A 23,533-nucleotide genomic window follows, 5' to 3' on the forward strand; every position below is an offset into this window, starting at 1 on the left:
TCTATAAATGCCCTTTGCCTCCTAGCTCTTTCCTCTATTTCCTTTGACTTTCCTCTTGTCCCACGATCATGCTCAGTCTTCATTTGGATTTCAGTAATTCCTCTACATTACCCTTGATCACGCCCTACCAGGCCTCCTACACCCTCCTCACCACGGACTTGGATCACTTGTTCCTTTGTCCCTGGGTTTGTTAACACCACTACCTTTCCCCTCACCTCCCCCTTTCCCAGGTCCCCCAGGAACTGTCGGTTCCGTTGTTTTCTCCTCTAGATTGTTCATCCTCTAAAACATTTTCTACTTGAGCCCTTGGCATTTGATTTCTTGATGGCTACTTCCGTGAATCAACTTGATGGCACCTAACAGCACCAACACACCCATGAAGATCACAATAAAATGAAAACCTTCAATGTGTTTATTGGGATGTTTGTTGGTCCAGTTGTGAGGATTTTTGTTTTCTTTACATTGAGTTGTAATTCATCCTGAAGGCTATGGTCTTCCATATTCATCAGCAAGTCCTTCAAGTTCTCTTGACTTTCAGCCAGCAAGGTTGTACCATCTGCATATCACAGGTTGTTAATAAGCCTTCCTTCAATCCTGACGCCACACTCTTCTTCACAGACTCCAGCTTCTCTGGTTATATGCTCAGTACACAGATTGAGTAGGTATGATGAAAGGATACAACCCTGCCACATACTTTTTCTGGTTTTAAATCATGCAGTATCCTTTTATTCTGTTCAAACAACTGCCTCTTGACTCATGTACAAGTTCTGCATGAGCACAATGAAGCGTTATGGAATTTCCATTCTTCTCAGGGCTATCCACCGTTTGTTATGATCTACACAGTAGAATGCCTTTGGATAGTCAATACAACACAAACCAACATCTTTCTGGTGTTCCTTGCTTTCAGCCAACATCTATCCAACATCAGCAAGGATCCCTCTCCTTCCGTGTGAGGCATCGTGAGGGGGGGTGCGACTCAGTTTGCTTTGTTGGTTTATAGCATGCTCAAGGAGTCTGGGTGGTACTGCAGGCTAAGTGTCGGTCCGCTGATGGCAAACCCACCAGTCACTCCAAGGGAGAAAGAAGAGACTGTCTACTCCAGTAAAGGTGTACAGCTTTGGACAGCCTACACAGGGTCACTGTGAGTTAGAAGTGACCTGTGGCCGTGGGTTTGGGGTTTACTGCACTGCCTTCTGGCCTGTACTGTCTCTGGGAGGAGCTTGCTTCTCTATATATAATATGTCTTTGTCTTCTGTGTGCTTTTAAGGTGGTTTTTTTTTAATCACTGGTTTTAAGCATTCTGACTGTGATGTGCTTTGGTATACGAGTATGTTTTGGTTTTTTTTACCTTGCATTTTGAGTTTACTGAGCCCCTTTGATATGCAGGTTTCTAGCTTTCTTCACATCTAAGCTGTTTCAGCCATTATGTCATCGAATAATTACTTTCTCTGTATTTAAAAAAATTTTTTTCTCTGTGCTTTTGTTGGAGGATTTCCTTTAAAAATGTATATTAAATTTAGAACAGGCAAAGCATGTATACAATCAGAGATTCAAAACTATATACCAGAGGATCTTTAGCAAAATTTCTCTTCTATCCTTATCCTCTTTACCCCATTTCTACCCATCCCACATAGGACTCAATTTAATTTTGCTTTATCTTTCATGTTTCTTTCTCACTATATGCATCTGTTCTACAACTTGCATTCCAACAATGCCTTACGATCCTAAACATTGTGTGCTCTTGCTGTTTGGTATATTACAAACTGTGAAAAATCAAACTCACATTCTTCCCAAGGCCTGTTATCAGAAAACACGGCCACCCGAAGGATTTCTGAAATGGAAACCTGCCACCTGGCATCCGATTTGCTAGTTGTTGTCACTTTCATAGACAGTGGCCCTTTGTCAGCCGCTGTATTTGGGCAAGCGCGCTGCTCACCGGCACATCTTCTTTCCCTTCGGTAATTTGCAGATTGAAAGGATCCAGAATCCAAGTCTCTGGAATTACTACCAGGCAAAGAAAAAAGCTATGGATGACAAGAATGGCCAAAACAACAACGAGAAGCTCCTCTTCCATGGGACAGATGTAGCCTCATTGCCACATGTCAACCAGCTCGGCTTTAACCGCAGTTACGCTGGAAAGAATGGTAAGAAGTGAGCATTTGAGCGGCTCCCAATGTTGGTCAGCCATGGGCACCCTAGGGCAGAATGAACTGCTTTCTGTTCTTTCGTGGAGGGTGTTAGGCAGTGGGGGCGGGAGGGGTGGCATGTTGCAGCCCGAGCTTCAGGATGGAGTGAGCTGTTTTATGAACTGACTATCCTGCCCTTCTGGGAGGGGTGGGGTGGGGGTTGATAATTGATTTTTTAAACTTTTTTTTTAAAAGGAGGCTTCAAAAAAATAAATAAAAAGGAGGCTTCAACGATCAAAATTAAACATCATTTCAACATGATTTAACATATAGGGCCAACGGATCAAATTTTACACTCCATTGTAATTCTTTTTTTTTCTTTTCTTTTTTCCGTTGTAATTCTTAACACTGTTTTTGCTCTTCTCAGCTGTGGCATTTGGAAAAGGAACTTACTTTGCCGTCAACGCTAACTATTCTGCCAATAACACGTACTCCCGGCCAGACGCAAAGGGGAGGAAGTACATGTATGTCGTGCGGGTGCTGACTGGCCTCTACACAGTTGGAAACGCTTCCTTAATTGTGCCTCCTCCGAAGACCACGCAAGACCCTACTGACCTGTATGACACTGTCACCGATGATGTGAGAAACCCAAGTTTATTTGTGGTCTTCTCAGACTACCAGGCTTACCCAGAGTACCTCATTACTTTCACAACGTGATCCTCTTGCTTCCTTCCCCAAAGACATTTTTCATGTATGCAGACCTGGTTGTCAAACAAGTTTCGGGTGGGTTCCCCCCACCCCCCACCCCCACCCCCACACAGTTGTTTTCGGAGCTCGACGGGCCCTTCTTTGCCACCAAAATGGACTCTTTCAGCTTCCCTGTCATCATCTGGAGGGAACCTACCTTGCAGGGGGCACAGCGGTGGACCTTGAGCTGCTGCTGAGCAGACGGCTCTTAGTGGTCCAACGCTTGGTCATTCATTCATTGCATCTCCTCCACACCTGCCCCAAAGTAGAAACCAGCTGGTCGCCATTCTTGCCTGACTGTTACTTTGCCTCAGATTGAACGAGTTCTGTGACTGGGAACGTCATGCACGAATCAGCCTGTAACATGCAGGGCAGCACATCAGGACCCTGGGATTGCAGGGAAGTGTGTCCTCCCACCTCCAGGGGCTGGGACTTGGCCCGTGATCCACAGACAGCACATCAGGACCCTGGGATTGCAGGGAAGTGTGTCCTCCCACCTCCAGGGGCTGGGACTTGGCCCGTGATCCACAGAAGTGTGTCCCGTGGAGCCATGCAGTGCAGCAGCCCTGGTGTCAGTGCCCAAGGTCCTTTATAAGGCTGACCCAAATCTGCCTGGTTAGCATTTCCACACGCTGGTCTGTTCTGCCCAGTGCAACCAAGGAGACCATGCCTGCATCTTCTGTGTGAAATCCTCTACTTTTAAAATATTAAATGATTTACCAAGGTTGTTACACACTGTGTTTTCCTCATTAGCCTAACTTTTCATGATTTTAGAGCACTTCGGATAAATGAGCCAAGGGAATTAAGTGGTCTGTTAATAATTTGTTAACTCGGTTTTCATCGAATGGTAAAGGCATGTTTTTAAGTTTTAAAATAACTTTTGATTTTGAGTAAATTTTAGATTCAAACATGGTTGACCGAGCAGGCTGGTTTTCTCAGGTAGTGTAATAGGTCCTGTAGTCTAGTGCCTCACTTTTATGTGGCTTTTCTGCCATCTTTTTGTAACTTCTGTAAAATGATTGCCTGGGCCACCATCTTGTAAGAGATTAGTCAGTTAGCTTTGCAAATAGTGGCTTAATAATTCACGATCCCCTCCAGGTCAGCTAGGGGATGTATCAGTTTTGACATCCTAGTAGGCATGAATATAAGGGCCAATTCCAGAGACTCAGGGAGACCTCACCAACAGCAAGAAGAGTCTGGAGTGGAGCATGTCCTTTGGACCTGGGGTCCCTGTGATGAGAACCAATTTTATCCAGGGGAGAGAGATTGGTATCACTGAAGCCCACAAAGATTAACTTACTCGCCCAGAGAGAGAGTGGGCTTCTCTCTCTCGCTCTCTCACACACACACAGGAAAGAGAGAGAGAGAGGAGAAATGCAGAGAGATCAAGAGCTAGTGCTAGCCAGTGATTGCCTCTGGGAGGGAGACTTGTCTGTGTAGCTAAAGACGTGTAGCACTTGTCTGAACAAGGCAAAGGCTTCAGGTACCCCATGCAAGGATTAAAGGCAGAGGCTCGTACAAAGGCCTTCCTACCACAGGGGGGAACTGAGTACCTCCAAGTTTGCAGGTTGACAGCGAGCTAAAGTGCTACCCCCCACCCTGCTATGATGGGAACCATTTGGGCCCTTGGGCAGTGTGGTTTCAGGTAGCAAATGAGAACCATGCAGGCCAGGGTAGTGTGATAAGGGATAGCCACAGAGGCCTATTCAGAGTTCCCCATGTGCACCCCTGGCCATAGAGTAGTAGTGGCCTGAGTGTAGCCCAATAGCCTAAGACTGTACATGGGTGATTTGGGGAAGGGGGAGTGCTCCCCTTTGAGAATCTCTTGTTCTTACTGCTCACTTTCTATACGCCGTGTGTCTCATGTGTCTAGCTTGATCAAGATGAACCGAACACCCACAGGATGATGGTTATGCGTCTCGTTCTGGGTATCCAATGGATGCTGGAAGTTGGAGGAACAGCCTGTCTGCAATGTAGACAGCTTGCACCGCAGCTTGGATATTCTTTTAGTCCCCTGAACAATCACATTAGGTTAACAATTATAACTCCATTTCAGGGTTGAGGAAACCGATGCTCAGCGGTAAAGCCTGAGGTCATCTAAGAAGTTCTCAGACCCACAGCACGGTGGTCCCTGTGGCCTCAGCTTCCCACCGAGGCACATGCCCTCTCCATTAAGGTGACCAACTCAGGGACATGGCAGTCAACCTAGGAATGACTCAGTTTCCTGTTCCCTTTCCTCTCGGTTTGGTTTCCATTATAGCCTCTTTACTGAAGCTATGCCACGGAGGGACCAGAGCTGATGCCCCCAGCGAGCAGGGGGCCGGGGTGTGCAGATGACAAGCTCCGCGACCCAGGGTGGCTTGGAGGACAGCTGCTCCTCCCTGGCTGCTGGAGACAACGTGGGGCCCTTCAAGTGGAGGGTGTTGAGGGAGCCACAGTTACTGCTTCATTTGCAAGGATTTGAGGAAATTTCTCTCATTGCAATTTGCTGTTTAAATGGATTGGCAAAGACGCCTTATGGCTTCAGAGTGACTTTCTGGCCACTTGTGGGAAATAGAAGGATGTCTCCCAAGTTGTCTCCCCCAAATATATACCAAACTTAGCTCCTTGCAAATGGCTATATACTTGGAGGTCATCAGAAGTAGATCAGGGGTCATTCTCCCTAAGAGCTATCAGCCATCTAGAGCAAGCAGTCACCACTGTTTATCCCACAACAAGTAGAGTCCAGCACTGACAATAGATGCCAGAAATTAGAACTGACACAAATAGAGAGACTTGCTCTCTAACGTGTTTGTGTTCCCAGAGGTTTTTAACTGGGATCAGGGCATGGCTGACTATCAGCTCTGTGCTAAGTGTGCCATCGAGTTGATGCCAACTCATAGTGACCCTCTAGGGCAGGTAGAACTGCCCCTGTGGGTTTCTGAGATGAACTGGAACCCTCGCCTTCTCTTGCAGAGTGGCTGGTGGCTTTGAACTGCTGACCTTGTGGTTAGCAGCCTAATGCGTAACCCACTACCCACTAGGGCTCCTTACTCCCCCCTCCAAAACTGGAAGAAAAGGACCTATTGGATGAAGGATAATAGTCATCATTACTCTAATGAAATAGGTAGTTTTCTTCCGATGTGGAAGAAAACATCTGAGAAATGTCATTTAGTGGTAAGATTTTTATCCTAGAAGGCAAAATCAGGGGAGCTTGATGGTGACCACAGGCCACAACTAGACATGACATTAAGGGACACTCAGAGTATGAACAGTATCCAGGTGACAAGAGGTTTAGTTTTGTTAAAACTGAAGGGCAAGTTGACTTCTACTAAAGCAAGCTCACGTTGCACCTTTGATGGCGATTGGTGGCCCATGAAGGGGCAGGGACTCTCACTTGAACTGCCTGTTGATTTGGGAGACCAGAGGCAGTTGCTGGGACAGCAACTGCTCCACAGGAGTGACGTTCCATAGCTCTAGGGCGATGCCCCTGAATCTGCACTTTCAACAAGAGCCTCAAGTGAGTCTGCTGTCTCTGAGATCCAGAAACCACGGTAGGACTCCCATGGGCTCTAGGCACTTTTGTGGCCCACTTCCACTGTAAAGTATACAAATACATATCTTTCTATCTTGCAGCTGTGCAGTTACAAATATGAATGTTGAGTCTCGATTATATTTTTCTGATTCAAAAAGTGACTAGAGATGTTTGCAGACATTATGCGAAATGAAGTCAGTCACAAAAGAGATAATGCATAATCTCATTTATACACAATATCCAGAATCCCTACATGCATCAAGACCCAAGGTTTCTAGTGGTTATTAATAGATGGCAAAAGGGAGGGCATGTCACTGTCTGGGGGAGGCTGAGTGTTTCCTGAGAGGGACAGGAAATGCTGGAAGTGATAATGGTGACTTACACAACAGGATAAATGGAATTGCTGTAACTGAGTTGTACGTGGGGAAAATGCGGACATGTAAATACTGTTTTTCAATATGAGGGGGGCTTCAAATGAAAAGTTGGTGGGAAAATTCCATTATCTTTCAATTCCATTTACAACAGATTTTTTTAAAACCCTCTTGTATATATTTGTATTAAAAAAAAGATACAAAAATGACAAAGGAGGAGGCGTCCTGTTTGACCACCCACTTTTTCTTGCTTGCTGCCCAGCTTTGGAGAACGGGTCACCAGGTATCAGAATGAGATCATGTTGTGTGTGTGTGTATGTGTGTGTGTGGGGGAGATCAGATGCGCAGGCATCTCTCCCCTGAGGGCGATCAGTTGCCAGACTGCACTGGCCTGCTCCCTGCTGCTGGGGACAATGGACAGGCTCCTGTGGGCGGAGTTCGCATCCTATTGATAATGGTCTCTATCAGTTGGGCCAGGAACAGGCCAAACCGGCTCTGTGACATCTGAAGTTAGGCTGCCATCCTGAATCTGGGATCCGCCCATCTTGTCACATGTATACCCCAATCCCTCCTCTTCCTATTGCGTGTATGTCCCTAGACCACCCCTCCCTGTGACATGTCTCTACCTGTAATTAGTGGGCTGGCATGCCCCCAAAAGGTATATAGGCGTGGGTCAGCAATGTGAGCTCTCTGACCTCTCTCTCCCTGGTGGCTCCCCTCTCTTCCCCCATCCTCTCTCCCTTGTTCCCTTGTCCTCCTTCTCCTCCCCCTCTCTCCACATGGACCACCAAGCTGGACTGAGGTGAGCAATGCTACCATGTAATGTCTCTGACTGCATTATTTAAATATCTCTCCTCCACCTCTCATGCTCTCGATGACTTTAATATAATACTTATATATCTCAACCGTACAATTGTGCTTACTGAACCCGTGGGTAGTATTAGTAGCAGCGGGTGGGGGCTGGCTCCCTCACCCTCCACATTTAACTTAATACTACAATGTTGGATCAAGGGTAGAGGCCATCCAGTGGACGGACTCATTAGGCTAGGGTTGGCAAACGGAACATTTTCTGCTTTGCAGTCTCTGCCACTACTCACACTGCAACCCTAAGGCAGCCACAGACAATCTGTAAATAAGGGGTGTGTGTGGCTGTGTCCCACACAATTTTTATTTAGAGACAGGCAGCAGGTGAGCCGGTAGGCCAGTTTGCTGGCCTGGCTTAAGCTGATGGAGATCAGAGTCTACGAGTGAGATTGATTGACAGAACAGGATGGAGGAGGAAGCAATGAACAGAGGCACCGAGGAGAGATGTCCTACAAATGACAAGAGGCCAGTGTGCACCGAGGAGATGTCCTACAAATGACAAGAGGCCAGTGTGCATGGCCAGTCTGCAGCGCACAGGGAGGTGGTGGCAAGAGACTTCGTTTGGCAAAGAACCAGTGAGAACCATTTACAGGCATGTGCAACTCACCTTTGTTGGCACCAGCTTCTATTTCTGTGTTTCCCAAAGTGGGTACCATGCCCCCCAGGGGGGCAAACAACCTATGTGGGGAAGGGGCCTACAAAAGCAGATGCTACACTTTATCCGGGATTATGGGTCCTAGGCCAAACGTTTTTAAGTGCTTGGTGGCGGGGAGGAGTGCAATGAGTTGTTTTGTTTGTTTTTATTTCTTCTGAAAAAGGGAGGGAGGTCAAATAAGTTTGGGAACGGATATCATTTATTTAAGAATTATACTATGTTAAAGTATTTAACAACCTTATCTTCTATTTGAATCACAAAGTTCTTCCTTGTATCAAAAGTTGAGCCACTAGCCTGGTTACCTGTGGGTTCACCAGGCAGTCCAGCAAGTCGTCTGTGGAAATGATCGATGAAGGGGCCGCAGGGCGATTTGAAGCAGCCTGTTCCGCAATCGCATGCTGGTCTGTACACATGGTCCGCTGCCGCTTGGTACCCTGTGATTGCCCTGAGTAGTCGCCATCTCTGGGGACAAAGTCTTTCCTGTCCATTTCAAACATGTCTCCTCTTGCCCTGGATGGCTCTTCAGCACTTGGTGTTACAGGAACCAGATTGGGCCCAAACAGACTTGCTGTGCTCTGCTCTGCAGCTCCCACGGGTAAGTGCTGGCTGGGTGGCTGTCCCACGTCCACGGAGGGCTGCACATCCAACGTTCCTCTGTTGGCGCAGTCTCCATTTGTTGCTGATGCCTGCGCTGCATCTCCCTCGGATGTTCTGTAATGATCAAAGAGGGCCGAAACGGCTCCATTTAAGTAGCGACAGTTGATTTCATGGGATATGTCCTCAACCTAAGGAACAAGGAGGAGGGTGGTGGAGAATGGTCACATGCACTTGGTTAACTTGGAAAGCAGATGTTTTCGTCGGGAAGGCTAGCTGCCATGCTGGTGTGGCCTACCTCCGTGGGGTTCAACCAGGTTTTGGTGTTGTCAGGATCCTCCGCGGTTTTCAGCGCGCAGACAAGCACCCGTGTGATGGCCTCTTCGACCCGGGCTTGGTGGTCCTCTTCCTACATCGACACCAACACACGTTCAGTCTCAGGGCTTCAAACAAAATGCAACAACAGAACCCTATGGTTGTGAGTCGATTCCGACTCACAGCAACCCCAAGGACCCCAGGGTAGAGCTGCGCTCCACCGCGTCTCCGGGCACTCGTCTTAAGCGAGCAAGCTGCTAGGCCCTTCTTCCACCGTGCTGCTGGGGGATTCAAACAGCCAACCTTGGGCTGAGAGCCTAGAGCAAACCATCTGCATAACACAGGGGCCAGAAACAGAGGAGAGGCTCTCTAAATTGTATCTTCTGGTTTTTCATTAATGAAAGCTTTATTGCAGAAAAGATGGATATCCTATTGGGAGAAACACATTTTTATGTATGCCTTATCACTGCCATCTTGGAAAATACGGGCTTGGTAATGGAAACAAAACTAGAGATTCCATGATAGAATCTGTCAAGACCAACGACTTCTTCAACATACCTTTTTTTCAACAAAGAAAAGGGAACTATAGTCATGTACTTCCCCAGATGAAATGCACAGAAATCCATTGGACTATATCTGTGGGAAGACACGATGGAGAAGCTCAATCAGCAGCAGCTAAAACCAGGCTAGGGGCTGACTGAGGAACAGATCAGCAATTGCTCATATGTAGGTTCAGCTGAAGAAAAGTAAGTCCACAGGAGCCAAAATTCTACCTTGAGTCTAACCTACCTGAATGCTGAGAACATCTCAAGAAGAGATTTGACACACTGAACACTAATGACAGCAGACCTGATGAGCTGTCGGAAGACATCAAGACCAGCATTCATGAAGAAAGCAAAAGGTCATTAAAAAAAAAGGGAAGAAATAAAAGATCAAGGTGGATGTCAGAAGAGACTCAGAAACTTGCTCTTGATTGTAGAGTAGCAAAGCAAGTGGAACAAAGAATGAAGTCAAGGAGATGAATGGAAAACTTCAAAGGGCAGCTTGAGAAGACAAAGATAAATTAACAAAATTGCAAGGACTTAGAATCAGAAAAACAAAATGGAAGAGCACGCTCAGCCAATGTGAAATGGAAAGAATTCAAGGAGAAATTCAATCCTTGAATTCCAATTTTGAAAGCTTATAGAGGCAAAATATTGAATGCTGCAGACAGCATCAAGAGACGATGGAAAGAATACACTGATGTGCTGTAACAAAAAGGACCAGTTGAGCAAGAACCAATGGTGCTGAAGGAAGGAGTTCAAGTGTTACTGAAAGCAGCAGCCACAAACAAGGGTCCAGAACTGATGGACTACCAAGGGAACTGCTTCAACAAGCTGAGGAAACACTGGCAGCACTCACTCGTCTATGCCGGGAAATTTGGAAGGCAGCTAGCTGGCAAAATGACTGGAAGAGATATTTGTATCCATTCCAAAGAAAGGTGGCCCACAGAATGCTCAAATTATAGAACGATATCATTACTATAATATGGAAGCAAAATTTTGCTGAAGATCATCCAACAACAGTTGTAGTAGTACATTGACAGGGAGCTGCCAGAAGTCCAGGCCGGATTCGAGAGAGAACATCAAGAGCAAGAGATATCACTGTGATGTCAGAAGGAATCTTGGCGGAAAGCAGAGATGTGTACTTGTGTTCTACTAACTATGCAAAGGCAGCACATTGTGTGGACCCTAACAAACTATGGATTAGCTTGAGAAGAATGGGACTTCCAGAACCATTCGTTGTATTCCTGCAGAACTTCTACACAGCAATTGGGCCAACAGAACAGGGGCATACTGCATGGGGTGGAGACCGTCTGGTCAATGGGCTGAATAAGGCTGGTGAAATCACCAATACTAACAGGGCACAGCTCACCAAAGAAAAGCAGTTCCAGCCCTCAGATTAGGGGTGAGTTACCCGATTGACCCGTATTTGATTTGTGAATGATGTTATAAAGTGCACAGTGGCCCTGGGCAGGAAAAGGGTTTCCCACCCCTTTTGCAATTAGGTAATTGCCAAGTCCCTCTCATTACCCAATGCTAGGTGCACCTTGGTCGAGGGGAAGATGTATAAGCCCTCTTGACTTCTTCCAGGCTCAAAACTTCTAGATCCTTTAGCTTTATTTTTTACATGACTTTCTCCTTCAGACTCGTCATCATTCCAAACATCGACTTTGAAATTGGAGAGACTTGAGTTACAGGTCTCCATCTTTTTTAGCTGGGTACCTAGTGGTTACGTCAACTCAAGGATGTGGGCTGAAGAGAGCACACTGATGGCTGAAGACTTCCGGGTAGAGAGCCCAGGTGCAATTCAGGTCTTGGGTTTAAAGGACAGCAGCAACAGGCAGCCATTTTACCGATCACATGTGCAGGCAACTAGGGCTCAGCACGGGAGAGTGCCAAAGCCTGGCACAGAAAGACTCTGCTTGGAGCATGTGTATAAGCAAAGACCTAGCACTTGTCACTAGTCAAGAGGACCCTGCGCGAAGAAGCAAGAGACTCCAGCAGAGAAGGCATGGGGTGGGGCTGGCAACAGGGGACACACAGGACAGATCCAGCGCACCACAGTGTTAGCAACAGCGGTCAAGGGATACGACCCTGTATGCCCACACCAGGGCACACCGGGCTCCCTGACAAGAGCAGAGCGCATCAGTAAGGATCCTAGTTACAATCAAACGCCCATCAGCAGAGGATAGAACTCACAAGTTACAGCACAGCAAACAAATACTGGAGTGTTGATGGAAAAACATCAATCACCAAGCCACTCAGAGAGTGTTTGCACAGCTTTAAAAAAACAGACAGGGGTTACATTTATCACCAAAAAGAAACAGGTACCAGTTCAATCCATGAGTTTATACTGACAGTGACAGGGTCAATGGATTCCACATAGTGCCACCAGTGTCGGGGGACAAACAGCACCTGAAACCAAACAGGCATGGCTAGTACAAGAACAGACTTCTTAATTTGTAGTTCAAAATGTACACACGACAGCATTTGTTAATTCAACAACTTTTACACGCATTATTCACGGACGCTGGCTATATTCTTGCTATTGCACTATTATCACCATCCTTTTCCAAATTATCCTACTGCCCTTGGCAGGACCTGGAGCTGTGCTGGTTGGGGGCAGTGCTGACTGAACAACTGTCTCCTGAGTCTTATCATGTAGCTTCCACATTGATCCTAATCCTGAGTTGTATTGTGAGTGGCCTTGCAAAGCTGGGGAGTGCCTTGGGGGGGTGGGGGGGGGGAAGGGGCGACCAGGACAAGGGAGAGACGGGAATGAGACAGGCAGTGGGGTGGGGAAATCAAGGGGCAGGCAGTCTCTTCAAGAGGAGCCTGAGACACTTTCCCACTGTCCATGTTTTAGAGGAAGTCGTCCTCACTGGGCAACAGCACCATACAGAATGGGCGTGGGAATGTTTCAAAGACAGCCATTTGAAAAACAAAATTCATTCTTGCCTAAATGCAAATCATTCTCGGTTGGTCCTCTCCGTTGGCCCCCCCACCCAGATGAAGTCCTTGGCGGAACTCCGGCAGGGAGTCCCGGGGTCGGAACCAGGGAAGGAAAGGGCCGGCTGGTGCAGGCGGGTCCTCTGCCCCCGCCAGGGGGCGCTGCGCGCTCGCTCGGCCGGCGGGCGGCGCGCGGGTCTGAGGCCCGCAGCGGGCGCTCCCTTCCCCCGTGGCGGCGGCGCGGGCTGCGGGGAGTCATTACCTGTCCTGGGCCCAGTGTCACCGTGTGTCTCCGAGCTTCCCGGAAGCGCGGGAAACGTGTCAGGTCGGGATGGACCACAGCGACCTTGCTGAACACACTGGACTCTTCGTAAGGGATTCTCGTGGGGTAAAGGAAGGGAGTGTCTTCAGGGGGAAAGAGGTGCCACCGCTTCCTGGGGCGGAAAAGAAGACTCCAGTGAGGGGCGTTAAACACGACGCCTAAGCAGGCGGCCCCTCGGCGTCCATTTTCACCCTCGGGGCCCACAGGGGGTGCAGAGATGGGGGGCAGGGGGAATCGATCCAAGGATCAATTAGAACCCCCTCCCAGGGGGACGAACAACGGAAAAGTAGGTGAGGGGCGATGGAGGGCGATGTAAGATATGTAAAAAATAATCTATACCTTATCAAGGGTTCGTGAGGGAGGATGGGGAGAGGGAGGGGGAAGAAATGGGGAGCAGATATCGGGCTCACGTGGGAAGAGTGCTTTGAAAATGGCGGCATATGTGCAAATGTGCTTGCCACACTGGGTGAATGTATGGATTGTGGTAAGAGATGTAAGAGCCCTCAACAGAAGTATTTAATAATTATAAATAAATAAATAAATAAATAAATGCAATCCACAGTGGTACACGGCGGGCAGCCCTGGTCCTGTCTCTCAGCGCTGCAGTGCCCTCTACAGGCACCTGGTGGAAGGGGGTGTGGCAACCAGCAGGCCTGTCTCTGGCAGCCTCTCAATGATAAGACCAGCCTTTTAATTTCAAATCAAACTCCCCTTCCCCATAAACTGTCCATCGCCACTCTAGCGTGCCCGCAGTAACCCACACCACTTCAAATATCTGTTGTCTTTTCGTCTCCGAGCAACCCTCCATCTTTCAGTCACCAAACCATTGCCAGAGTTCTCTGGGTTATAAAGTCCTTAAATATCTAAGCTTATCTACTGGAGAAAAGCCACGCACAAGCAAGTTTCACAACTAAAAAGCAACAGGATATAGAAAAAAGCACAAAGAGAATACTGAAAGGTCCTTAAAAAACCCAAATCCTACGGTCATGGAATCCATTTTGACTCACAGCAATCCTGAGGTTGCCAATCTTTACAGAAGCGACTGACCCATCTTTCTCTGGAGGAGTAACTCATGGGCTTGAACCTCATGGTTACCAGGCTGAACCACCAGGGGTGCTGAAATGGTCTAGTCAGTTAACTTTGTTGTGGTTTAACTAGAGGTAACTGAGCGCAAGTCACAAAACACTAGACACACTTCAAGGCCCTGCTGTTGTGTGGCCTTAGTCAACCCTGGCTCCCAGTGACCCTGCAGCACCCAGAACTGTCTCCTAGGGTTTCCTGCACTGTGCTTTACAAAGGAGACAGACAAGTTCTTGTTGGAAATATACCCAGTAAAGTTACAGCAACAAAACCATTTCTCTAAGTACAATTCAGTCTGGGAGCAGACAGCCTCATCTTTTCCCACGGAGCGGCTCGTAGGTTTGAACAGCCAGTTTTTCAGTCAGCAGTCCAAGCTTATCCAGAGAACCCTTAGGAGGGAGAAGTGTGAGACAGTAAACAAGAGAAAGACACTAACAGAGACACACAGCCAGAAACAGGGAAGAAGAGAGAAGTAACTGTGTTTTAAGAAAATCCTCAAACCCGCTCGTGACCCCTGGCAGTCATATCGGGGCTACCATTTCCTTTCGGAAATGAGAAGCTGCTGCGATTTTCAAACTAAGGAGTAGACACTAATGTTTTGCCCTGGGAATTGGAGATGCTGTAGGATGGCTTTTCCTTTGCAGAGGTTCACCTGGAAACTCAGGCAGGCAGCCTGTCCGTGGGTGGTGCTGGGGGTAAGCGTCTGTGAAGATTTGCAGAGCCCGGGGAACTCCGCACTGGGTCTCCAGGAGCCTGGGTGGCCTCGATGGCAGTGGGTCTAGCGTTGAGGTGGGTATCGGCTCAAAACGTCAGCGACTCAAAGCTCTTTGCCTCACTTTGCAGCTTGAAGCACGGAGTTGCTTCCCACTGTTCCTGAGACTGGTTTGGAAGCAGTTTCGGGATTGGTGTGATGAAATTAAGACCAGGGCAGTTTCTCATAACACTGCTTATTTGCAGAGTGAAATTCACCATGATCATTATTGTCAGATAACGTATCCAGTAAATCTGTGTACAAGACCTCTAGAGTATTGAAGAGCCAGCATGCCACTCTGAGGACTGAGGTGGGCCTAACTCAAGCCATGCTTCTCTCCACTGAATCCGGAAGACGGTAGAAGAATAGATGCACTGGAATTGCGGTGCTGGAGAAGAATATTCAAAGTACCATGGACTGCTGAAAGGGCAAATGGATCTGTATTGGAAGAAGTAAGGCCAGAGTGCTCCTTAGAGGCAAGGATGGCAAGACAGGAGAGACCAGTCGCTGGAGAAGGACATCGTGTCTGGTAAAGCGGAAGGACGGTGAAAAAGAAGGCCCTCCCTGAGATGGATTGATGCAGTGGCTGCATCAATGGGCTTGGCGGGCACAGCACAAGAACAATTGTTGAAGATGGTGCAGGACCGTGCAGCCTTCGTTCTGATGGGCCTCCAGTTACTGTGGGTTGGAGCGGACTCGATGGCACTCAACAACGACAACATCATTGTCTTGAGGTACACATTTTCCTAGTCCGCCTCCCCAAATACGGAGATTCACAGATTGCTTAGAATCTTGTTGGAGCGAAAGGACTCTTAGGGACTGATTATCAGTCTAGTCTCATCTCCAAAGTGGGAGAGGCAGCCAGAGCTTGCTCAGTGTCACAGACAGGGCTAGCAGGTAGTGGTGGAGCCAGAACCAGGCCTCGTATCTCTGGATCCAAGCTCCTGCCTCTGGATCACAGCTGTGTTTTCCGAAGGAACAGCTACCAGATTAACGGTTCCGTAGAATCGGCTTGGCTTAAAATATCACCTACACGTTTCCCACTTCTGCTCAGCAGAACAGGCAGTCCATCAGCATGTCACCCCCTGACCCTCAGTCTTGGGCTCAAAGCCCCCAGACTCAGGCTCCAACCAGCCCATCCAACCCAAGCCCTTTGATTTCAATGCACAACGCACAGGGCCATGCTTGTGCTGGGCCCTGCAGCCCTCCCTCTGTCTTGGGACTGCTCAGCTAGCCCTGAAGCCCATGACCATCGCAGTCCCTCTGTAAGAACTTCCCTCGTCTTCCCAACGGAACACCATCTCATCATGTTCTTAGTTCCACAACTGTGAACGCTTCCTTAAGAGCGGGACACTGCGTTAGAGCACAGTTACCTGTGGGCTTGCCTGAGCTCTCACTGTAAACTCTCAAAGGGCAGAGTGGGCACCCTGCTCATGTAGCTGTTCTAACACCGGGGACCTGCCTTGTAGAGAACTCAATATTATAATTCCACAGCTGGATGAGCCCATAAAGTATGCTCGGCTGCAAAGTTGACATGAAGCTCCATTAATCTTCTATCCCAGCAAAAACTCTGGCTTTTTCGTTTGGGCAATAGTTTGCAACCTCAAATTTCTTAGGCTTCTTTCCCAATTTAGAAGCCAGAGAAAATGGCTACTGAAAACAATTCCCTCTCTTACCAAGCTTAGGGCAAGACTTTGAAAGCAATTTATTCCCTTCAACTCCCTACTGAGAGTCTGACTCTCCACCCTTGACATACAGAATTGGAATCTATACTGAGGATTTGCTTACAGGTAGTATATCTGGGATGAAGATGGAAATTCTCAGCAAGGGAATGAACTGGAAGGAAGTGAGGCGAAGCCCTGGTTTTAGGTTCAGACTCCACAAGGCAGGGACCACACCCACAGCACAGAGTCATGGGCCTGGTGTTACAGGGCCCTTAGTGAAGTCCCAATGGATTACAGAGAAGACTACCTCGTATCATCTTAGAGCAGTGGTTCTCAACCTTCCTAATGCTGTGACCCTTTAATACAGTTCCCCATGTTGTAGTGACCCCCCCAACCATAAAATTATTTTTGTTGCTATTTTATAACTGTAATTTTAATACTGCTATGAATTGGGTGACCCCTGTGAAAGGGTTGTTCGACCCCCAAAAGGGTTGCATGACGACCCACAGGTTGAGAACCGGTTTTAGTTTGTAGGTTCTAATCATGTGAAATATATCCATGTACTTATTGGCTGCTTCTCTCAGACCTACTTACAATCCTTTCCATTTCTAAAGGGTTGGAGAGACTGTCTGTGGTCATTTCTGATCTCTGTCTGCTGCCCAGTAAATGTGCTCAGGGCCGGAGAGGAGACTGGTTACGAGGGGGAAAGATGGTAGCTACCACAGCAACACGCTTGTATCTTCCTTGTGGCCTAAACGCCCTCTCCCATAACACCTGCACCCAGGGATGGTCAAGGTACTGCTTGACCCAGGCCTTCTATTTCTTAGGTTGTACGACAGATGCATGGGGTCCCCTGGCAGGCACAAACTTTTGAATGGCCTTTTGTCTGGCTGATGATATTGAGCTTCTCCATCATCCCTCCCACAGAAGTAGTCCATTTGATCTCCGTGTCTTCCCTTTGGAGAAGTCCACATGCACAGTTGCTGTTTGTGTTATTGAGAAAGGTATGTGCTCTGAAGAAGTCGTTGCCAAGTCCCATCATGCAATCTCCAGCATCAGCAAGACTGCATTCCCACTTCCTGCTCCCTCCTCTTTGTTCCCGACGATCGCATTCCAATGCCAATAATTATCAATGTATCTTGAGTGCATGTTTGATCAGTTTTAGACTGGAGATGTTGGTAGAATGCTTCCATTTCTGTATCATTAGCTTTAGTGGTTGGTGCATAAGTTTGAATATAACAGTTGTATTGATTGGATTTCCTTGAATGTGGATAAATATAATCCTATCACAGGCAACATCATATTTCAAGATAGATCTTGAAATGTCCTTTTTGATACTGAATGCAACACCATTCCTCCTGATTATGTCATTCCCAGCATAGTAAGCCATGACTGTCTGATTCACAATGGACAATTCCAGTTCATTTCAGTTCAGTAATGCCTAGAATATCGATCTTTATGTATTCCATTTCATTTCTGATCACTTCCAATTTTTCTAGGTTCATACTTCGTACACTAGAACCCCAGACCTCGACACTAATCTGTTCCAGAAGGCGCGTCGAGATGTGATGCAGTCGAGTTCCGAAGCAACTTTTCCCATAATAACTGAAAATGGATTAGTCCGCTCTCAACCACCAAGTTTGTACCCCAATCTTGCCATTTTATACAAAACATTACATAGAAATTTCAAAGTGAATGAGTTCAGAGTTAAATAATGTAATTTAAATAAGAAACACAACATTAAAAAGTTTTTTAACAACTACAGCATGGCCCATACCTTGAGACTGATGAGGATCTGGATCTGTGGACACATGTGGCGAGGAGGGATGGAGAGAGAGTCATTGTTTGGAAAGGGAATCCCCCTCCATAAAAATCAACTGGGAGATGCTGTTCAGGAGTTTTTTCCCCCTTCTTTGCCTTTTTTCACTAGGACCTAGCTGGCTTTCTCTAAAAAAAAAAACAACTCTTTCCAATGTGGTCTGCTATTGGCGTTTCCTTAACTGTTTTCTAAAAGGGCTTACTAAATTGTCATCGACAATATCGATAACCGGTTAACCAGCTCCTTATCATGATGATTCTTTTCCAAAAACTCTTTCTCAGGACCCATTTTTTAAATATAAAAACAGTACAAAAACTAAGAAAATTATAGCAAAATGCGTGGAACAGCCACAAAAGGTTTAAACAACGCGTACTAACACCAACACCCAGTGACCGAAACACGAATTGCTTTTGTTTACAATCACGTGTATCGGGTCAGATTCCGATGTTTTGTTCAAGCGCCGATACAAGATTTTCTCCACATTTTGTGTTGAAATCTGATCATGCTGAGTACTGATGTGCCGAGTACCGGGGTTCTCCTATATTCTCTACGTTCCAATTATGAGTAGATTTCTGCAGCTGTATCCTCTCATTTTGAGTCGTGCCACGTCAGCAAATGAAGGTCCTGAAGGCTTTACTCCCGCAGGCTTTTCTCCATCCACATCTTTATGGCTGACTCCACTTTGAGAAGGCAGCTCTTCCTCAGTCAGATGCTGGGCTCAACTTCTGGCACCATCTCTGACGAAGTTCGCTTCTGCTCACCAGGACTCCCGTATCTGACGATGTTGTGATGGTAGGCCTAAGGTGGTCAGTGGTCAGTTCCTCAGAAGTACCCAGCCTAGTCCTTCTTCATGGCCTCTCCTTAGTCTGGCAGCTCTGCTGAGCCTGTTCAATGTAGTGACCCTGCTCACGTTTGAAATGAGTGACATGGCTTTCAGCATCACAGTGACACACAGCCGCCATGGTACAACAAACTGACAGCCAAGGGGTGGGGCGGGACGAAACCTGCCCCCTGTTCAGCACTCATCCCTCTACCACAAGCCACACACACACACACACACACACACAGACACACACACAACCCTTACCTTCCTTGTACTTGAAGAACTAAGTTACACCCATAGGAGTCCAGATGACAGGGTGTGTGAGCCCCCAGGGAGCCAATCCACAATGTGCTTTCCCGTCCAGTTCTTCCAGGAAACCCAAAGTCAGCCCACATCACATCCTGTTTGACAAGAAAGACGCAGCCGTCACGGCCCAGCCCACTCCCCTGAACGGCACTCTCGTGCACGTCCACTCGCATACTGATTTTTGGTGCCTGGGGTATTATTTTGTAGAAAATGTTCTAGAGCTGCAGGAGATTAGATATCCAAGCTCCAACCCCAAGAAATCTTTTTGAATAACATCTGAATTATCTCACTCTTAGTGGCCATTCAACAACTGCATACCTGAGTAGAACTCAATGTGCCAGGTGCTGTTCTAGAAGCTGGGATCCATCGTGAACAGGGCAGGCACAGAAGCAGGCCTGCTGACATCACCTTTCAGCCGCAGGAGAGTGAAAGGCACATTCAACATAACTGTGGAGCTCTCAGGGGGAGTGTGTTTCCAATGGCGGCAGTGGAAACAGGACTTCAAAAACACATCTATTTCATGGCTTTGTCTTTTAATGCCTAAAGGTATCTAGCAGCTCAACTTAGAAAGTCAGAAAAGTCATTGTCCCTGTGAGCAGTGCAGATCTCCCTGGGCATACGTGACTTACTAACTTTTACACCCCGACAACGACATAAAAGATGCCTCCCCTACTTTGGTGGCATCATTTAAAATGATCGGTGTCAGAGCCTTAGTGCAGCCTGGCGGAAGCAGAACCGCCCGGTGTTCTGAACTCCAGGCCCGTGGATAATGCTCCCGGAAGTGACGGCAGCACAGCGCTGCAGACTTGGACCCTCTGTGTGGTGGCTCTGAGGGACACATCATGCCCAGGGCACCGACAGGAACGATCTGAGTTGTCGAAGTCAATAGTGCCACTGACAGCACAGGGAAAGAGGGCAGGCATGACCTCAAATGTCTCCATGCTAGCACGGAAACCACCGCCGAGTGAGCCAGGTATGGATGTTTTAGCTTTTTTATTGTTAATTATGAAGTTTTCCACTGGTATTTTTTTAAAAATTTTTTTCCCCAAGATCCATCTTATTCTTTTCTTTTCTTTTTTTTTTAACATTTTATTAGGGGCTCATACAACTGTTATCCCAATCCATACACACATCAATTGTGTAAAGGGCATTTGTACATCGTTTCTCAAAACATTTTCTCTCCATTTAAACCCCCGACATTAGGTCCTCATTTTTCCCCTCCCTCCCCGCTCCCCCCTCCCGCATGAGCCCTTGATAGTTTATAAATGGGTATTTTTCCACTGGTATTTTAAACCAGGGCAAACGAAAACAAAGCACTTCCATGTGCAGAACAAGGACCTCCGCGTGCATAGTACTGGGCTCAGGGTAAGTGCTTAAAACAGGTGGCTATTCGAGAGGGAATGAAGAATCTATGGGCTCATCATGGGAACAGCTTGGTTCAGATCAACATGGCTTTGAGCATCTACCACTGACCTGGTATGATGCTGGGTGCTGCAGCCTTACCCTTCAAACCTAGTAAGGAAGGCAGAGCCATAAACAGGCCACGTCAGGCCACGGGCAGATGTTTATGAAGTAAGCAGTGAATGCTCTGAGCACACCGGCGAGGGCCCACGCGGGGCTGCGGCAAGGCTTCCATGAACCTGGTGCTTGCTTATGAGTTACCACGCTGCAGCCCAAGAGGTGCAGTCAAAGTCAGCTGGACAATGGCAACACAAAAAGGAGAGAGAGAGAAGGAAGACCTGCCTTAGTTAAGGACAGAGAGATCACCAGGAGCGAGCACTCCCTTGATAATGACGTCATACTTGGCAAAGTAGAGGGTGACCGAAAGAGAGGAAGACTCTCGAGCAGACGGCTTGACACAGTGGGCTCCACAGAGCAACAACTGTGAGGATGGCACCGGTCCGGGCGCTGCGCCCTCCCACTGTGGATGGGTTCGCTAGGCGTCGGAGCTGACTCTACGGCATCATCTCCTTACGGATATACCCTTTGGGGACTCGGATGGAAGCGAAGGCCCCTCTCCTGGGAGAAATACGGCTCACAGAAGATCACACAGAGTCTCAGGGGAGTTCAGGGCACAGCTGTGAGGAGCTGAGTGCCAGAGCCCTGCTTCAGAAAGCAGTGCAGAAGGACAGGGGACTGCAGGAGAAACCACGACTTTCATGACCTCCTTTCTGACACATGGATGTGAAAACAATGGAAGTCATTTAAAATGGCTAGGTTGGGGAATCTTCAGCTTAAAGTTCGGCTGCAAAAGCCCCAAAGGAGTGGAGGATGGGAGGAAGTGGTAGCGAGGGAGGGAGTCACGTAAATGTGCCGGGAGTAGACAGCACTGAGTGCGTCCCTTTGCCACTTCTCCGCGGCTCAGAGCGTGGATGCTCTGCTCACTGCGCTCAGCTCCTGAACTAAGTGCTTCCCAGGAGAAGTCAGCCCGAGTCTTGCTATAAACAGGTGAGCCTGGTCTGGCTACCGCCTTAGTTCATCCAGTGCAGGTGGTGGGTGGGGTGGCACCCCCAGCAGACAACGCTCACCTTGGAGACCCTCCCTCCCCAGAAAAATGCTACTCTGCCTTTCCTGAGGGGCACAAAAATCAAGGGTCTGGTGCCGTTTTTCTATCACTTTCGGGGAGTGTCCTACCTATCCCTTCTATGAACACAGCGAACAAGTCTGTAAGAATATAGCAAGCAAGTCTGCTTCTCTTCTGCCAAGAATTACCTGGAAAGCTGTCAAGGCTGCCAAACTGAACTCCACACGCAGCCTACAGGGTCCCTTGTGGGCACAAGGGCTCCATTTCAGGACCCGGACAGCACCGTATCCGACCAGTAGCATTCTCACCACCCTACCCCCAGCCCTCCCCCGCAAAGCAAGTGAATATCACGACTAACACTGGGTTTGCCTCTAGCCAAGAAAAAAAATATTTTACATCTTTTTCTTATGAACTGTTCCTTAGCCATTTCACATCAGCCTGGACTTATAATAAGTAAATTTTAGGAACCAGCCAACAAAGTATGTACTGCATACTTAGCTTCTGCCTGACCTTTTACTGTACTTAAATCAACCTGGGTATGAACTCCCAAACGTTTCTCTCCAGTCTAGACCTTAGTTTTTTGTAATATTGATCTCGAACATTATTTTATTTACATTTTTTTACTGTGAATTGAGCGAAGGTCTAAAGAACAGATTTTCAGTTTGCCAGGCAATGACTCACACACATTTTGCTTTAGCTCATTCACTACCTGGCCCTCAATGGGCCATCCCCTCTTCCACCACTTCCTCCCTGCGTCCCCGGTTCCATTGCTCCTCCTTTCCTAAGCCTTCCAAACCTCACTCCCGCCGGGGTAGATGCTGCCCTCCTGATTGCCATGGTGGATTAGAGAGGGGTGAGCGCTCCCCTTACGGACCTGTCTACTTCTGGCTGAAAATCGAGCGGCAGGGGTGCGCTCAGTTCCAGCTCTGAAGGGGGACTAGGACCCGAAGCATGAGGCAGTGCCTGATACTGATACCAGTTGCTCTGAAAAGGACACGACGGGCGTGAAAGGACCCGCACTGTGCACTTAGCACGGGCACATGCCTACACTGGAAAGAACAGCAATAGCTACTCTTCTACTTTCGTGTTAATAACTCTTTGCTTCCAAATCGATTATTTCTCCTTTGCCGCTTGGTGCTGCCATGACTAGTACCCGTTTTGCTGCATTTGGCACCCAGGATGCACTTCATGGTAAGATTCTGAGAGAAAATTAAAACAGAGAGATTAAGACTATGACACTCAAGAGACTCGCATCACATGAGATTGGAGGCTGCTACCTTCCAGCTGAAGTATACACTACGATGTGGTGAGTTTACTGTGAAGCAGGAAATGTTCATATTAAATAATGACAGGAAGTACAGTATAGTACCTATGTAAGCCTGTAACATATCTAAGGATGATAAAGACAAACACAGTTTATATATTACTTTATCATTAGACTTTGTACTTTGTCCCTCACTCTGTACAAAGGAAACATCAGATACACACATTGTGTGTTCAGAAGCTGTGTCCACATCCTGACCCACCAAGCCCTGAGGACGATGTTCCTGCTCAGAGCAGCCAATGC

At 47.6% G+C, this 23,533-nt stretch overlaps 2 protein-coding genes across 2 annotated transcripts in view; one reads left to right on the top strand and one right to left on the bottom strand.

The window, feature by feature from the left end:
- PARP14 (poly(ADP-ribose) polymerase family member 14) overlaps nt 1-3,316 on the top strand; it is a 79,563-nt gene extending 76,247 nt beyond the window's left edge. Inside the window, exons 16-17 of the mRNA XM_045287515.1 lie at nt 1,970-2,144; nt 2,554-3,316. Coding sequence (XP_045143450.1) covers nt 1,970-2,144; nt 2,554-2,843 — 465 coding nt within the window. The 3' untranslated portion in view covers nt 2,844-3,316. The remainder of the gene's footprint in view (nt 1-1,969; nt 2,145-2,553) is intronic.
- A 5,142-nt stretch (nt 3,317-8,458) lies between these two features.
- HSPBAP1 (HSPB1 associated protein 1) overlaps nt 8,459-23,533 on the bottom strand; it is a 50,042-nt gene continuing 34,967 nt past the window's right edge. Inside the window, exons 4-8 of the mRNA XM_013007161.3 lie at nt 19,401-19,537; nt 12,940-13,111; nt 12,060-12,143; nt 9,170-9,280; nt 8,459-9,062 (exon numbers count right to left, since the gene is read on the bottom strand). Coding sequence (XP_012862615.2) covers nt 8,532-9,062; nt 9,170-9,280; nt 12,060-12,143; nt 12,940-13,111; nt 19,401-19,537 — 1,035 coding nt within the window. The 3' untranslated portion in view covers nt 8,459-8,531. The remainder of the gene's footprint in view (nt 9,063-9,169; nt 9,281-12,059; nt 12,144-12,939; nt 13,112-19,400; nt 19,538-23,533) is intronic.

Source organism: Echinops telfairi, unplaced genomic scaffold, assembly GCF_000313985.2.
Source record: "Echinops telfairi isolate 266 unplaced genomic scaffold, ASM31398v2 ScPeMD7_17;HRSCAF=63, whole genome shotgun sequence".
In the NCBI taxonomy this organism is placed as follows: Eukaryota; Metazoa; Chordata; class Mammalia; order Afrosoricida; family Tenrecidae; genus Echinops; species Echinops telfairi.